This window comes from Furipterus horrens, unplaced genomic scaffold (genome assembly GCF_987537825.1).
Source record: "Furipterus horrens unplaced genomic scaffold, mFurHor1.1.pri manual_scaffold_12, whole genome shotgun sequence".
Classification (NCBI taxonomy): domain Eukaryota; kingdom Metazoa; phylum Chordata; class Mammalia; order Chiroptera; family Furipteridae; genus Furipterus; species Furipterus horrens.
In genome coordinates this window covers 69,835,258-69,851,989 of record NW_028327182.1, presented here as the reverse complement: position 1 = coordinate 69,851,989, position 16,732 = coordinate 69,835,258, and the positions used below count along the sequence as shown (strand labels likewise).

At 38.3% G+C, this 16,732-nt stretch overlaps 1 protein-coding gene across 1 annotated transcript in view; it reads left to right on the top strand.

Moving 5' to 3' along the window:
- The first annotated feature begins 2,985 nt into the window (after window positions 1-2,985).
- The window catches only part of ANKRD10 (ankyrin repeat domain 10), a 32,057-nt gene continuing 18,310 nt past the window's right edge, over window positions 2,986-16,732 (top strand). Inside the window, exons 1-3 of the mRNA XM_090258290.1 lie at window positions 2,986-3,364; window positions 7,101-7,253; window positions 10,695-10,786. Of these exons, the coding sequence (XP_090114416.1) occupies window positions 3,155-3,364; window positions 7,101-7,253; window positions 10,695-10,786 (455 nt within the window). The 5' untranslated portion in view covers window positions 2,986-3,154. The remainder of the gene's footprint in view (window positions 3,365-7,100; window positions 7,254-10,694; window positions 10,787-16,732) is intronic.

The following is a 16,732-nucleotide window of genomic DNA, read 5'->3' as shown; positions in this document are numbered from 1 at the left end:
GTCACACCCCATACTGACCAATACCTAAGGCTCCTCCCCTTAGAATGTAACAGGTGCAACAGACACGGAGGCAAACAGGAGGTTTTCAAGTTGAGGAGAAGAGAAGTATGGCCCAAAAGAGCAAGCAGATCAAGGTTCCAGTGGGAGAACTGAGTGGCAAGGTGGTAGCCAATCTAACAGATGCAGAGTTCAAAACACTTGTGATAAGAATGCTCACAGACTTGACAGATTAAGTATGACAGGCAAGAAATGAAGGCTATACTAAGGAAAACCCGCACAAAACCAGGGGTGACGGGAAGAAAACCAGGGTTCAGATCAGTGACTTGAAACATAAGGAAGAAATAAAGTCAACCAGTACAGAGTGAAGAAACAACAATTGAAAAAAACGAGGAGACACTTAGGAACCTCTGAAACAGCTTTAAACATGCCAACATCTAAATCATAGGGGTGCCAGAAGAAGGGGAAGTGCAAGAAATTGACAAATTATGTGAAAAAATAATGAAGGAAAACTTCCCTAATTTGGTGAAGGAAATAGACATAGAAGTCCAGGAAGCACAGAGTCCCAAACAAGCTGGACCCAAAGAGTACCACACCAAGACACATCATAGTTAAAATGCCAAAGGGTCCAGATAAAGAGAGAATCTTAAAAGCAACAAGAGAAAAGCAGAGAGTTACCTACAAAGGAGTTCCCATAAGGTTATCAGCTGATTTCTCAAAAGAAATTTTGCAGGCAAGAAGGGACTGGCAAGAAGTATTCAAAGTGATGAAAAGCAAGGACCTACCTACAACCAAGATTACTCTATCCAGCAAAGCTATCACTTAGAATGGGAGGGCAGTTAAAGTGCTTCCCAGACAAGGTAAAGCTAAAGAAGTTCATCATCACCACGCCATTACGACATGAAATGTTAAAGGGACTTATTTAAGAAAAAGAAAAATATTAAAACTATGAAAATTAAAATGGCAATAAACTCACAACTATCAACAACTGAATCTAAAAAACAAAAATAAACTAACCAAACAACTAGAACGGGAATAGAATCATAGGTATAGAGATTATTTGGAGGGTTATCAGCTAGGAGGGGGAAAGGGGAGAATGGGGGAAATAGTGCAGGAATCAAGAAGCATTATTGGTAGGAACAAAATAGGGGGATGTTATGAAAAATATAGGAAAAGATGAAGCCAAAGAATTAAATGCACGACCCATGGATAGGAACTAAGGGGTGAGGGATTGCTGGAGGGAATGGGTATACTGGGAGGAGGGGGGCAAAGGGAAAAAAAATTGGGACAACTGTAACAGCATAATCAATAAATACATACACACAAAAATAAAGTACAAGGAAAAGGAAAACACAATTAACAGTGGTCTGGAAACTGGTCTGGTTTACTAACCTCTGTCGCAGGCATGTAGAAACTTTGTCCTTGGGCAAGTTCCTTAGTTTATGTGTCTCGGTTTCATCTTTTGCAGAATGCAGGGTTAGAAAGAGTAATCCCTCCCTGCCCTTATTATGGATTACAATGCATGCTTTTTGTCCTTTTGTAAAATGGTATGCCTCTTTCCTAGGAAGTGTAGGAGTCATTATCAGGGTGTATATCTTAAATAGATGATTTGATTAATATCAGCATAATGTATACAAAGAAAAATGATTGAATTCTGGAGTGGATCAAGCTTGAAATGTGTTCATAGCATATTTCTACCATTTTGGTCTGAGGGAGTATTGCTTAAACTACTGAAATATTCTTTCTTGCCTCATCTAACAAATTATAAGCTCATTGAGAGAAGATAGATTGTAAATCTCATTAACATTTCCTATTCATTAGTAATTGCTCACCGATTTGAAATACTTGCTATTTTTTCTAACTAGAGCATTTCCCAATGTTTCATTCACCATTGTACTCAACATTTGTTGCATGAATAGATAGCTCAGATAGCTCTTACGTTTATACCATTAACAATTTCCCTCTGTTAGGCACTGTTTCTAATTTCTTCTTTTATTAACTAATGCTGCAAAGTGCTATTTTATGCATCACTATTTTTCCAGACATGTGGTTACCTACTTAGTTTAATTACTGTGATTAGAATCTTGTAAAGGAAAAAAAGGAAAGTAATATACATAAGGTAAAAGAATATATACAAATCAACTATATGATTAGAAAAGTACTATAACTAAATATCCATAAACGTTAAGTGGTTATTCCTCGATAGTGAAATTATTGATAATTTTCACGTATTACTCATTATCAGAAAAAAAATTCTATTTTAAAGAAACAATGATTCTCAGTCATTGAAAGAGAAATTAGTATTTCTTTGCGGGCATAATGTTTCTTTCTCAGTATTTTTGCTATCTGTTCTCGTAAATGACCAGCAGGCGCCCTAATTAGGGCAGAAAGCGCGGGAACTTGCCGTCCAGTCCCGCACTGCAGTCTCAGATATGAAGGAGCAGTGGTCTCCCCAGTAGAATTAACTGGGCGAATTAGAGGCGCGCGGCCGAAACCTCTGGGAACTAGGAATCCCGCTTGCATGGAGACCACAAAAATACCAACTCAGGCCCCGCCGCTGGGCCGCCCACTGAGGGACGATTAGGACACTGCCGGGCCCTTGCCTGGCTCCGGCAGGGGGCGCGGCCAAAGGCTGGTCGGACGGCAGGTCCTGGGGGTCCACCTGGACACAGCCCTCCGCTACACCCCCAGCTCCAGGCCCCGCCCTCAGCCCCCCGGCTCCAGGCTTCGGCCCAAGATCCCAGCCGCGCCAGGCCCCGCCCCCTACTCCCGGACTCTTCCACTGCTGCTGACTCCGCCCGGACTGCCTCGGCACTATCTCCGGCTCCCGGGCCCTTCCCCTGGTCCTGGCCGCTCTCATCCCCGTCCTCTCTTTCCCCGCCAGGCTCCACCTCCATTGTTCCAGGCCTAACTCGGACCCGGCCTCTCCAGGCGCCAGTCTCAGGCCCGTCCACTTCAGGCCCCGCCCCCATCCCCGCCCCCTGTGCGCGCTCCTCTCCGCCGCCAGCCGGACGCAGCGGCGGCGACGGTAGCTCTGGAAGTGCTATCCTGATCCTTTGTGCTCGGGCGGCGACGACGGCGGCGGCAGCGGCGGCCTCTCAAGTAGTCACTGGCGTGTCCTCTCGACCCGCCAGCGCACACTCTTCGGTGAAAAACCATGTCGGTGGCGGGAGCGAGCCCGGGCGTGGAAATGGGCTTCTCTAGCGAGGAGCTGCTGTCGCTGCGTTTCCCGCTGCACCGTGCCTGCCGCGACGGGGACCTGGCCGCGCTTTGCTCGCTGCTACAGCAGACGCCGCGCGCCCACTTAGCCGCTGAAGACTCCTTCTACGGCTGGACGCCAGTGCACTGGGCCGCGCACTTCGGCAAGGTGGGCGCGGGCGCTTTAAGGCGCCATTTTCCACGGCTTTCCTGTGGGGGTCGGGAAGATGGGGGCTGAGGCGCTGGGGGCGCGGGGCGTACCGGGAGCGCGGGATCCGCAGCGGCGGCGCCAGGAGGGGGCTGGGGCGTGTCGGCGGTGCGGGGCAGAAGTGGGCCGGGAGGCGCCCCGAAGGGCTTGGGGCGCTTGTGTGGCGGCCCAGGTTTCAACGGGGGTGGCCTCCCGGAGGCGCCAGCTTTCCGGGTGCGCCGCCCCTGGCCAAGTGAGGATTAGCGCCTGCGGTCTGGAGGGAGGTTCGGGCCCACCCCCTAACGCTTGTACTGAGGCCCCGGGCCTCCCGCGGCCGGCCAGGTTGGGCTGTAGTGAGACGAGGCCGTCTTGGGGGCGTACGTGCTGCCCGAACCCGATGATTCTGGGGAAAGCCGCGGGGCGGTCGGGACCCAAGCGTTTGTGTGGCTGCGAGCTGTGGAGATTTTCTCGCTCCCGCTCTGACCCAGGGGAGGATTACTGGCCTCTGGAGCAAAGCTGCGTGAAATGCCGAGGATCAGTGGGCCGGGTTAACCTCTAAATGCGGAGGGTTGCCAGTGCTGAGCTGTGTCCGCCAGAGCCGGAGCCGGAAGGGGTCTGCGCGCCTCTGGCTGACGGAACTCCTGCCCCGCCGTTGCTTCGGAGATGCCCCCACTCCCCTCTCCACTGCTCCGCGGTTCGGGTCTGCGCCCTGGTCCCGTTTGGACGAGCGCGTACACCAATTATCTGGAGAAAACTTCTTTGTTAGCTGAAGGTTGTATTTCAGATTATTTCAGTGGTGGAATCACCTGATTAAATTGAAAAGTCAACAAAAAATGGTTTTAGGGGATTTCGTGTAGGATGTTTGTATGCCTCTGAGATTCTTAGCTTGTCCAGGTTCAGTAAAATCAGTGACGGCTGTACAATCTTGCGTGTTAATTGCTGTGAAGGTGTTAAATTAGGTAGAGTTATTTTCCTATGATAATTTAAGTACAGATTGCTACTTTAAATTTTTTAAAGATTAGTTAACATTTTCTTGTCTGTGCAGTAAATGGGGTTGTTTAATCAGGGAAGTAGTCATAAAGTGAGATTTACGGTGCACTTCAAAATTGATTAAGATTTATATGCCAGAATTTAGGGACATTTAAAAATGTTTACCTCTGAAACCATGAGCTTAGATAGAAATAAATGTTTTTGCAGAAATAGATGCAGGATAACGCGAAATAAGTTATTTCATTTCAGGAAGACCTGAACGTCTTAATGCAGCTAATGAAGTTGCTTTACTTGGCTCTTCTTGGTGCTTCATTCACAATAAGGTTGCATCTTTTGGGAAACAGTTTCTGATTCCCCTCATAAAATGGAAAAGTCAGAGGTTTATTTTATTAAAGAAAAGAAAGGGAGTTATGATAGCGTGGGTGAGGCAAGTAACTTAACTGTAAGACCCCATGGCACCAGTCTCTACGGAGCACCCATGGGAAATCAGGCTCTTAAAAAAAGTAATAGAACCTTATTTCCTGCCATTCTCCTTCTGGCCTTGAATGTAAATAGAGTTCCCAAGGCAATCAGTGATCTGAGGCATTATCTCCCTCCTGAGTGCAACTTGCTCTGGTTTAATTTTGCATTAAACTGTAGGTAACTCAAAGCGTTGGTTCTCAACATTTTTTTTTCTTTTTTTTTTTTTTTTTTGTCCCTCTGTGTTTTGGGGAAAGACACCCTTGTAACAAGCAATGACAGTTTTTTTGAAATGGTTTCCCTGTTGATGCCTGTCCTCCTCACCCTGGTAGAGAATGACAGTCTAGTACATTCTGTAGAATGCTTAAGCCTCATTTCCACTGGTCATTTAGAATATTTATTAACCGGCCCCAGGGTATCTTCAGGTATCTCTTGGGATTAATAATGGTTATAACTAATTTAAAATGCTTAAACTGGTCAGTTTCATGTTATGTGTATTTTATGACAATTAAAAATAAAACCGACTTTTTGGAAATCTGCTTTTATAGAACACGAGTAGTAAATTAATCTTAGAGGCCAAATGTAACTGGAGGCAGTTATTGTAGTGTTTTCAGCTGTCTGTAATCATTTTATCTGTATAGTCTTTGATACAGAAGGGGCCATAGACAGCATCACTCGTTCTTTGAGAAAAAGCTGTAAGGACAGAAATTAGCCCAGGATTCAGGGCTGCAGGTTCCCAATCCAGTCCCCAGTAAACCTCCCCCACCCCTTGAAAACAGCTTCCCTTCTTACTGTTGTGGGCCTGTGCAAGTGCCAGTGTAGTGTTTAGCATATTATAAAATTTTCCCAACTTTCAAGCTGATGTTTCTAGAACTGTGCCAGTTGTGCACAAAGTACCTAACCTTCTTTAAGGCTTATTTGTTCCCAGAGCACTAAACATTTTAAATCTCTAATTATACCTTGCTTTAACAAGCTCTCTTATTGAACAATATTTTTCCAAAATTTCAAATCCAGTTTCCTCAAGTGAACTGATTTTTAACAGATTTAAGTCCAGGGAGGTCTGAATTGATGTTAAGATTAACTGGCTTTGGCATGCCAAGTGATTTTCATCCTCATTTCATTTTTGTTGGATTTGACGGGTGTTCGTTTTATCACTGGTATTGCAGCTTTCTTTTTTACTCAGTACATTAACAAAGGCAATATATAAAAATATACCAAAGTTGTCTCTTATCAGCCATTACTCCCAGATTCAAGTTCCTTGAAGACAGATATCATGTTTTAAATCTGTGTGCTTCCAGCTGTGAGAGCTCATCACACAAAAATGTTGATTGCAGTAATCTGTTCTTTGCAAGGAAAGGCTTAAATTACTAAAAGAGGAGAGGAGACATGGGGTGAGATGAGAGCAGAGCTATTCTTCATTTGAGGTCTGCCCTCTGGAAGAAAGAATTTTGGCAGGTAGAGCTTTTTCAGTAATTGTGCATGGCTCTTTGTGAGGGGAAACAGCAGGTGGAAAGTGTAAGTTCTTGAGAACAACAAGGCTTTTTGGACAGTGCTTGGCATTTGTTAGGCATTAGTTAAATGTCTGCTGAATGTGATGAATTCTTTTACCCAGAGGCTAGTATAATAAGGTAGCTGGCTGCAAAGTCTTATCTTGACTCCTGTCTTCCTTTTAGTCATCAGCTAGGTGCAGAGCTTAGCTATGCTCTAGCCCTTTTTGCATTAATTTTCTTTTTTCTCCTCTATACACATCTTTTCCCTGAGAAAATAATCTGAAGGATGGGCCTCAATTGAGTATTCATTAAATGCTGCATAGTATAAAGGTGTACAGTTGTGCAGAGTGCAGAAAACAGCCTTTCACTGTGCAGTTTCCTATGGCTACACAAATTTTTTTTAACCTACCATTCACTTTAACATTTTTATTCTTTAGGATAGTGTGTGAAAGTGACAAAACCTAGTTTTGATAGAAGGCTGAATAATGCAATTTAACCTAATTTTGTCTGTAGGAAAAACAAAATATTTAAATTTGCATAGTGTCAGGTTTTTTTACTTTATATTTCTATGTGCCAAATTTTTAATAAGGGAAAATGTTCTTTTAAATGCCTTTTAAAATTTGTATGGTATTGGGAAGGAATGACTGACTTTGCTCTCGTAAACAGGAAAAATATTGATAACAAAAATGCCACTTAATCTCCATTGTAGAATTCATATTATTTGTAATCGTATGACAACATTTATGCATGTTTCATTTCTTTTTGTGCTGTTTTCGAAGTTGGAGTGCTTAATACAGTTGGTGAGAGCTGGAGCCACACTTGATGTCTCCACTACACGTTATGCACAGACCCCAGCCCACATTGCTGCTTTTGGGGGACATCCTCAGTGCCTCATCTGGTTGATTCAAGCAGGAGCCAGCATTAACAAACCGGTAAGGGAGTGCCAGTGATTGACTTGGTTTGGTTTTTCCTTTTCCAGTTATAATTACATGGTGTTGAGTTTTAAATTGAGGCCTTAATTAGAGTTGGATATTGTTACCTGTGGGCTCATTGGAATTTATGTTTATTAAGTTACTTATGGATAATAGGCCTTTCACATAGCAGAGCTTTCTCTCCTATTATATGACTTACTGTGACCCAAAGTGATTTGCCCAAGGTTACAGTTGTAACTGAAGGAGTCTGGCGTAGAGACCAGCTTTCCTGGCTACCCTGCTCACAGCTGCCTTAGCCTTGTTTTCACTGATAATTGTGAAAATATATCCATGCCAGCAAAAGAATGGCTATTAAATCATCTCTGTGGTTAAGTTAGCCTTAGAGTGACCAACATGGGTTACTGTTACTTCAGATACAAGGTGCCAGTTATGACCTCACAGATAAGTAGACGTGTCATAGGAAACGACTCTTGGACAGCAGATGCAAGGATTTTGTATTTAAGCAAAAAAAAACATGAACATGAGAGTGCCTTTTTTTTTTTTTCCCCCATGGTCTGTTTTCAGTTTCCTTTTCACATAAGTGGGCGGAAAACCCGACAAGAAGAGTGCTTGGCTTGGGAACTATGGATAGTCTCACTGGAGCATCCCCAGTCTTAGCACCCCGTCCCAGGATGGATTTGTTAAGGAACTTATGCTGTGGGCTTTGTAGCTATTCTTCATGTCTTTTTTCTTTTCCCTTTATCCTGCGTTTAAATTTTTTCCTACTAATAATCATCAAAGGCCTACTGTGTGCAAAGGAACTTCTCTTTTCTGCTTTTTTTATTTTTCCTAAGATTTTTCCATTGATGATAGTTATAAAGTAGTTGCTATCCCCTCTCCTAAAGATAACACAGCTACCCACTTACAAAGCAAGTAATTGAGGAAAGGTGTTTTAGCAGTGATTTAACACAAGGATCAGTAGGAAAGGGGAGTGAAAGATAGAAGGGTAATTTGTTCTCCATAGTAGACCTTTAGTAGAGAGGACGGTAAAGGGAGAGGACTGGATTTTAGTCCCGTTTCTGTTACTAAACTGGAACTCAGGAGATAACACAGATTTTAGGCTTACTGTGCTACTCCTTTCTCTTCATTCCATCTCCATGCATGGGTGCCTTTATATATACAGACTTTTCTCCTCCTTTGTTACTTTTACCCACATATTCAGGAGTCAGTGACTGTATACCATTATTACTATAGGCATTGCCTGCCTCTCCATTTATCTTATTCCTGGTCCTGCATTCTCCTCTCCTCCCCCTTCTCCCAGTAGAAAGGGCACTGGGTTCTGATTACACATTTTGTTACCTCATCTCTCTGGCCTTGGGCAAGTCATTTACTTGGTCTTTGGCTTAATCTTATCAATAAAATGTGGACAATCCATGAATGGTACTAATTAATATTTAATATTAATATGGAATTTAAGTACAGAGTATTCTGTGTGTTAATTTTCATTAAATTGTTATGTAGCATCTAATTTGCAATTAAAGAAATTTTCTAAAGCTACTTTTCAGACCTTTTAAAATATGGAAGCCCCCTTTTCATATAACGTTTTTAGCAACTTAATATTTTCCACAAGTAACAAATTTGTGCCCCCACCCCCTTCTTCCACTGAGCTGCTCTAGATAACAGTGTGTAGAAACCTCTTCTGAACTCTGCTCCCAGGACTACTCTCCTCACAGCCCTCCATATGTTCGAACCGCTCACCTGGCTCAATATCCCCAAGTCCTCTCATGTACAAGAGGGTCACTTGAATTTCTTAAGCATCCTCACATTGCTCCTGAGAGGATCTCAGTTGGCTGTGGTCTCATGTGCTCCGTCTGAATCTCAGATGTCATCTTGCCCTGTTAGGTAACAGTGGGACTGCTATGACAGGCACCCAGTGACCCTTGAGGTCCCAGGAGCCCTTTGGTTGGCTCCCTCAACACACTGGTGACTCATCTTGAGGTAGACAGGTTTCCTCATTTTCCAGTAAACCAGATCCAGATTTTTCTTTTTTGTGTGTGTGTTTTTTGTTTGTTTGTGTGTGTGCATGTACTTTTTTTGAACCTAGCATAGTATTTCTTAATAGCATTTTTTTAGTTTTAACTCATTTTTTATTTTTAACCTTTTGGCATGCTAATGACTAACCATTTTTCTCAAGTTTAGTGCATTTCTGCCATTTCTAAGGTTGGCACAAGCAGTTTCTGAAACTTAGATGTACTATCTAGACGCTCAGTGTTCTAAGTTTACACAAAGGAAGTGAAGGCAGTTTTCAAGTGATTTATTTTTATAAGTCTATAGCAGCAATTTTCAACCTTTTTCATCTCATGACACATGTAAATTAATTACTAAAATTCTGCAGCACACCAAAAAAATATATATTTGTTGCTGATTTGACCAAAAAAAGGCATTTTGATTCATTCACACTGGACAGCTATTGTAATTTTTTAATTTGACAATCTAAGGGAAAAGAGGTCAGTGCCCCTGACTAAATTGTCACATATTGCATGTTTTAAAAATCTTGTGGCACACTGGTTAAAAATCCCTGGTCTATAGTGACCACCGTTGGTGTCATTTTTGTGTTTGCAAGTTATCTCTTTAAAACCCCTTCTAGAATTTTGCTGGCATTTGATGTCGCATTTCTAATTTCTTGTAACTGGATTACAAATAAGATTTTTGTTTATTAAAATTAAAGGTGACTTATCTGTCTTCAGATTTCTGGTAACCTCTCCCACTTTCCTTTATTAGTCAGTTTGCCAACAATACTTCTAGAATCATACTACAAACTCTTTGGTATTCTTGAAATGTGACTGGTCTGAAATGTAACCTTAAAATGGCTCTTTACTCTTATTACTCTCTTGGCTGCAGTTTTCTTTAAAGTTTATTCTGCCCTTCCAGCTTGATGATGTTCTCCTTGAATAACACAAAACAGGAGCAGGGTAGTTGTTTTGCTTTGTCTCTGTCATCTGTTACTGTCCCACCATGTTTTGAAAGTAGCAAAAACCTTTACTACTTCTTGTTCCAAAGGTAACTCAAAAAAAAATTATTTTTCCTTGAGGATTCTTGTTTTATTTTTTGAAAAACCTCATAAAAATATCAGCTCTACTTCTACTGGCAATATTTGTCAGTAATTTTTATTGGTCTTCATTATAGTCACTGCCCCCCGCTCCCATATTTTGGGGGAGGATTAGAGGCATGTCACGGGGGCTGGCTTCATTCCCAGTCAGGGCACAAGCCTGGGTTGTGGGCCAGGTGCCCAGTTGGTGGCGTGTGAGAGGCAACCTGTTGATGTTTCTCTTAAATGTACATGTCTCTCCTTCTCTCCCTCCCTTCTCCTCTTTCTAATAATAAATAAATAAAACCTACATTGGTTATTTTACTTTAAAATGTGAAAGTCTTGGATCTGTGTGTCGCTTTTTGTTGTTTCAGGACTGTGAGGGTGAGACTCCCATTCACAAGGCGGCTCGCTCTGGGAGCCTAGACTGCATCAGTGCCCTGGTGGCTAATGGGGCTCACATCGAGTAAGTGTCTTTGTGTATTCTTCCCAACCAAGATGTAGTCAAGGTGTTGTATTTAGAGACAGTATTTAGAGCAAGCAAAAATCCTGAAGTTTCTTCTTAATGTTAGGAATAGAATTTTGCTTTTTTAGATCAGTTGATGTTAGCAAAATTGTGCAAGTAAGTTGACCATAGAAGGGGCCTTAATTTCACAGCTCTAACAGAATTATTGCCACGAGAGAGAGCATATTAGGATGGAAAGAACAGTTAACTAATTAAACTTGGAAGCTAGCACCATTGACTTTTCCACTAACTGGTTATATCACCGTGGGCAAGTCTTCAGACTTTTATTTGCCAAGTTGTAATTTCAAAACAAGATACTTGAATTGGATTTGAATATTTTTCAGGCCTCTTGGCTCAAAAAATTTTTGCAGACAGTTAGCTTTCCTAAATTTTTATTTCCTCATCTTTTAGCAGATGTGACCTATTATGACTTTTGATGATTTGTAACTCCTTGTAAAATGTAACTATATATGTACATTAAAGACTTCAAACTCTCTCTGGGCTTTTGATACTGATAGCATTATTTTAGAATATCCTTGTTTTAGCCCAGTTTATATCAACTAGATTATTTATGGTTTGGTAAAATGATAGCAATATTTAAGTATTAATTTTAAAATGTTACTTTGTATGCAAATTATGAGCTATCCATGACATTATACATTTATTTTAGGTAGTAAATTCATTTGTATTTACTTAAAGATTTATATTATAAAAATTTTTCTTCTGCAGTTCACAGCATTAACAAAATGGATGCGGTTTTCACCCTTAAATGTTGAGTGTAAGCTATAGAGCGTAATAACCAAAATAACTATGATAATATCAGCTTTTTTGTTTTACCTTGAGTGTCTCGAATATTTAAAAATTAATTATAAGCCACTTTAATTGGAAATGTGAAATTTTAGACTTTGGTAGAAATAAAACCCACGAAACTAACTTAGTTTAACCCTTTGGTTTCCACTTCATTGTTTTGACTCTGTATTATAATAAATATTGAAAATAGACCCTGGACAGCAAAACTATATAGGTTAATGCAATACCAGAAGCTGTCATTAGGCTCTTAGTATCTTAGCTTCTGTTTCATTAATTATTATTGTTAAGATTAGTTATTAGTTTGGGCTTGGAACATTTACTTATGTAGTAATTTAGTATTATAAATATGACCTGTATTAACCATTACATTACAGGGAACCTTGCAATTTCATATGTAGTTACGACTTAAGGTAACGTAAAAACAATTGAATATATGTTATACAATGTTAAGAACATTGAGATAATTCTCAATGGATTGCTTTAAAGCAAAGATACATATGCAGTTTTCTTAACTGTATTTAGATAATTCATCTTTAATAAGAGAAGCTTTGTTTATAAAATACAGAGTCATATAAAATAATTGATTAAATTGCTTAATTGTCATTAATTGAAATAATTAGATGTTGATCTTTTTAATGACTTATTTTTCTAAACAATACTGTTAATTGTTCCTGAACATTTTATTACTAAAATGTTAGTTTTATTCATTTTAAGGGATAGCTTAATCCTTTAAGCCAATAAATATCTATTGCTATGTCCTTTTAATAGGTGTCTTTTAAAAATGAGATCATTTTATTTACAATTCTGTCCTTGGTTACAGGACCCTCGAGTGTCTCTTTTCCACCAAGTGTGACTGAGCATGGCCTCAAGTGCCAGTCTGTTTTTCCTTCTCAGTATAAGAGCCACTCCCTCGAGACCCTGCATTATGGTGATTTCCCTTGACTGAACTTTCAGATATTTCACCTGAGCCACCTAAGCCAAAAGCGAATCTTAAAATTATAAGTCTTTGGCCTGGAGATGGAGCACAAGTAATCATTATGTATTGCAATTTTATATAGGGTTATTCAGTTTTAACATCTAAATAAAATGTCAATATTGCCAGTAAGCTAAATTGTCAATTGCTTCTGATAATTGTTCTGCACGTTTTTATAGTTTAACAGTTTTAGTCTACCAACAAATAATAGTTTGATTCCCCCCAATTATGATTCTTAGATCTGTTTTACTTGTTTCCTATAATGCTGTTCATATGGTAAAGTGTAATCCTAGCAAATAAAATGCCTTTTTCTTTTAAGAGCAAAGGGCACATAATTTATTTAAAGTTACTTATTTTTTTCCAGTTCAGAACAGACTAGATTATTCTTTATATTACATGCCATATACTTAGAAGATAATATAAATTTTTTCTTTTCCTGTGAATAGATTTAAAAACTGTCTCATGTCAGTACTTTATCACACTTGGTGGTATTTAATAATTTTGTTCTTAATTCCTACTTTGCTTTTTATATATCAGCTGCATAAAGTGGCCAAAGTCTTAAGTTGCTGCTTTTTGGTCATTGGGTAGATAATGGTGAGGTCAAGTGTACCACATATCTGTGGCTAGAATGGTTTGTTATATAACTAACTTGTCAATGTAGGCTGCATCTGTAAGATAACGCATGTCAACTGCTGTGCATCGTATTACATTTTCTAGCACCACACGTGAGTATATTGATGGAGTTTGTTTTGTTTTGTTTTTCCTTCTCTTATTTTACACCTTGAGTTTTGGTGCCAAGTTTTCTTTTTCATGTAAAGTTTTATTTCTACTTATATGATCATCATGATTATTTGCCATTGTTTAGATATAAAAATTAAAATCCACAGGATCAAATGTCAGTTCTGTGACCAAACTAGATGTTTTGTGTACTTTAAGTGATCTAAACCTCTACAGATGCTTCTCATTCTCATTTTTTCTCAACTATGTCAAGTATGGAGTTTTCATTAAGCTGGGTATTATCCTTCATTTTGCTTGTATGGCAGTTCAGTTTTTCATTGCAGCTAATATTTGAATGCTGTTTTTTTTCACAATTAGGATTTTTGATTGGCAGAAGGGCATATACCAACATGGAAAAGTTGTTGCCTCATTTTTTCTTTTGTGATCAAACTAGTAACAATGTAAGAGTGTCTTAATATGATTTTAGAAAATAATGTTTGAAAACTTGTGATCTGCTGATAATTAAGAAGACTGTTTTACTACTAACATTGTCAAGTGGACATTTTGAGCCTTATATTATCTTTTAGTATTTTGGCACCATTAATTTTGGTTACTTTGTATTTATTTTCTTGAGAAATTAAAGTGGAGAATGAGAATGTTTCCATATCAACCAGATATTAAAGTAGCTTTTTTTAATACCTCAGAATAAAAATAAAGGGATTTAGCAGGATTTAGAGTGAAACCTGAATTACTTGTGTCTCAGGCAAATTTGCTAGTCCATTTTAATACCACAGTATACAGGTGCTGATGTTGAATCAGATTATGACAAAGTCTCATAGCTTTCTATTAGGAAAGGATTTCTATATAAGCCATTCTGTGGGAACCAAACCTTCCAGTGGACTACATATATTTTAACTTAATTATTTTGATCCCGAGAAGAACTTAGTTATGATCATCAGCTGGAAAAGCATCTATAGCCTTATATAAAAATTCATTGACTCACTCTAAAATAATCTTGCCTAATTTAGAAAACAGGCACAGTTGGCTATAATAACAAAAGTCTTAAATGTGATCTTCTTAATAGACTTTTTTTTTTTTAATGTTGCAATAAAAAGTATGTCACTGAACTTTTAGGAATTTTTCATTGAAATGGATGTGGTTTAGTTTGGTTCATAAAGATGGCCATATTTATGACACACTTTTGTTTATTACCCATAGAGCCCTATCTGGAAGCAGAATTTTCATTAGAGCAAATCATGAGATAAGCGTTATTTTTAATATTAGTGCAAGAATTTTGTTTGTAACTTGCATTTGGCAAATCCAGATTTACTTGATTAGTCATTCACGTTTGACATTTGTGGTTTCTTTCTTTTTTATTTTTATTTTTCATATTTTTTGTGATTTCTTTTTATCTTTTCACTTGTCCTTCAGAATAATAGTCTAACTATGAAATTTATTAGACTTATATCTCTGAATTCGTACTTTCTGATTTTGGATCCTCTGCATTCCAGTCACCCTTACCTAGTCCTAATTTTCATTGTGACAGACTTGTCTGATCTTGCCATTTCCTGGCTGTTTTTTCATTTTATTAAAGTGTAACAAACAAAGTGGAGGAATTGACTTCCTCAGATAGCTATTAAAGTTCTGCCTGATAGGCAGGATCAGATGATGGACTGATGATGTTATAGAGTTATTGACAAATTTAGTTTAGAATTTTTATTATTTTTCATTATTGAATAATATATAGGTTTGAATAGTTGTCTAACCACTACTTTTATAAATAGTGCTTTCAAATAAACCAATGATTTCTAAATCAAAATATTTTTCCTTTGCTAAAATGTAGTGGTAGCATGTTAAATATTTCATCAGAGTATTTTAATGTATGCAAACATAATTGGGTTCAGTTGCAATGTAAAACTATCCTCATCAATTTTGAACTTAAAATGAAAACTTGGCACCAAATTTATTCAGGTAGAAACTTTAAAAAATAGTTTCTTCCTATTGTTACCTAAAGAATATATTTAAGAAAGTCCTCATAATTATTTAAGAATTTGGATACCAAAGGGTTAAAAATACTCATTTTTCTTCTACTGAAGAAATTTTAAGATGTTTGCTAATGTTTTGTTTGTACAAATGGACATTTAATAATGTTTTTCATTTTTTTTTTTTTTTTTTTTTTTAATGATTCCATGTATTTGCTTATTTCCATCTAGGAATAGTTACTAATGTATTTGAGATACAGCATACCAAATTTTAAAGTAACCAGAATCGTGAGTTAATGGTTTTTAGTCCATACTGTTAAATTTTGTTGAAATATTGACATAATTAAGTTGGCTTCATGCTCAAAATTATTAGAAGTGATTGAGAAGGCAGTGTTTTAGAGCAATAGCTTTTGGTCAAGGAGGTCACATGACAATGGCTTACGCTCAGTAAATGTGCTTCTGCACCTCGTGTATGTATATGTATTTTTAATCCAAATGTTGCCTGCAAATATGTGATCCCTTATTTAAGTTTCCTGTTTTATGAACAATTGCCCGTTTTAAATCACACAGAAGATTCTGAATCTGTAAAAACTACACATGTCAATGTTTTACAGCTACGTAATTCGAATTGACTTGATTTTTTCAAGTAATCCTAGAAAGGGGGAGCATTCCATATAGAAACTGCTGAAACTGCCACAGGTGCTTCTCCGAAAACCTTACAGTTGTGGCATTGAATGTTCAGTATGGCTTCCTTTCTTCACACGAGGCATACTGTTGAGGTATTTGTTGCGGTGATTGGTTTTAATGCTAATCTAGGAATTCAGATATAGATTCTTTAGATTTGCATGCTTTGCTTACCCTAATTTATGATACCTACCTTCTTATTTTTAAACTAACAATAGTTAAGTTGAGATCAGAATTTAACAGAAATATTTATATAAAAATTGTGGTTATCTTTTATTGTCACATGGCATTAACAAAAAAAGAAAAAGTCCTGAAGGTGATGTGACAACTCAGATTCTAAAAATTTTATTTCAGGTTTTTCAAATTAAAAATAAAAACTGTTCTTACTAGAATCTAGGCTTCTCATGTTCTAATGTTGTGACACTATAAGTGGAAAATAGAGAATTGGCTGGCAGCAAAGTGGAGTTTCATTTTAAAGTTCTTTGGAGAGACTTTCTTAGGTATAATTTAATATTCAGAATTTTATTACAGAAAATATATAAGCATTTATGTTTTAACTTTAGTAAAGTTAAGAAATACCAGTTTGATTTTACCAGTTATTCAGCAGAGCAAATAACTCATAATAGAAACTAGTCTGTGTTTTCCCATGTTTTCATATTCCAATTTTGAAAGAATACTAGGAACTATTGGGAGAAAATAAGTGGTCTGCCCAGAGATGGCTGTTCATGTTCTTGCTGTTAT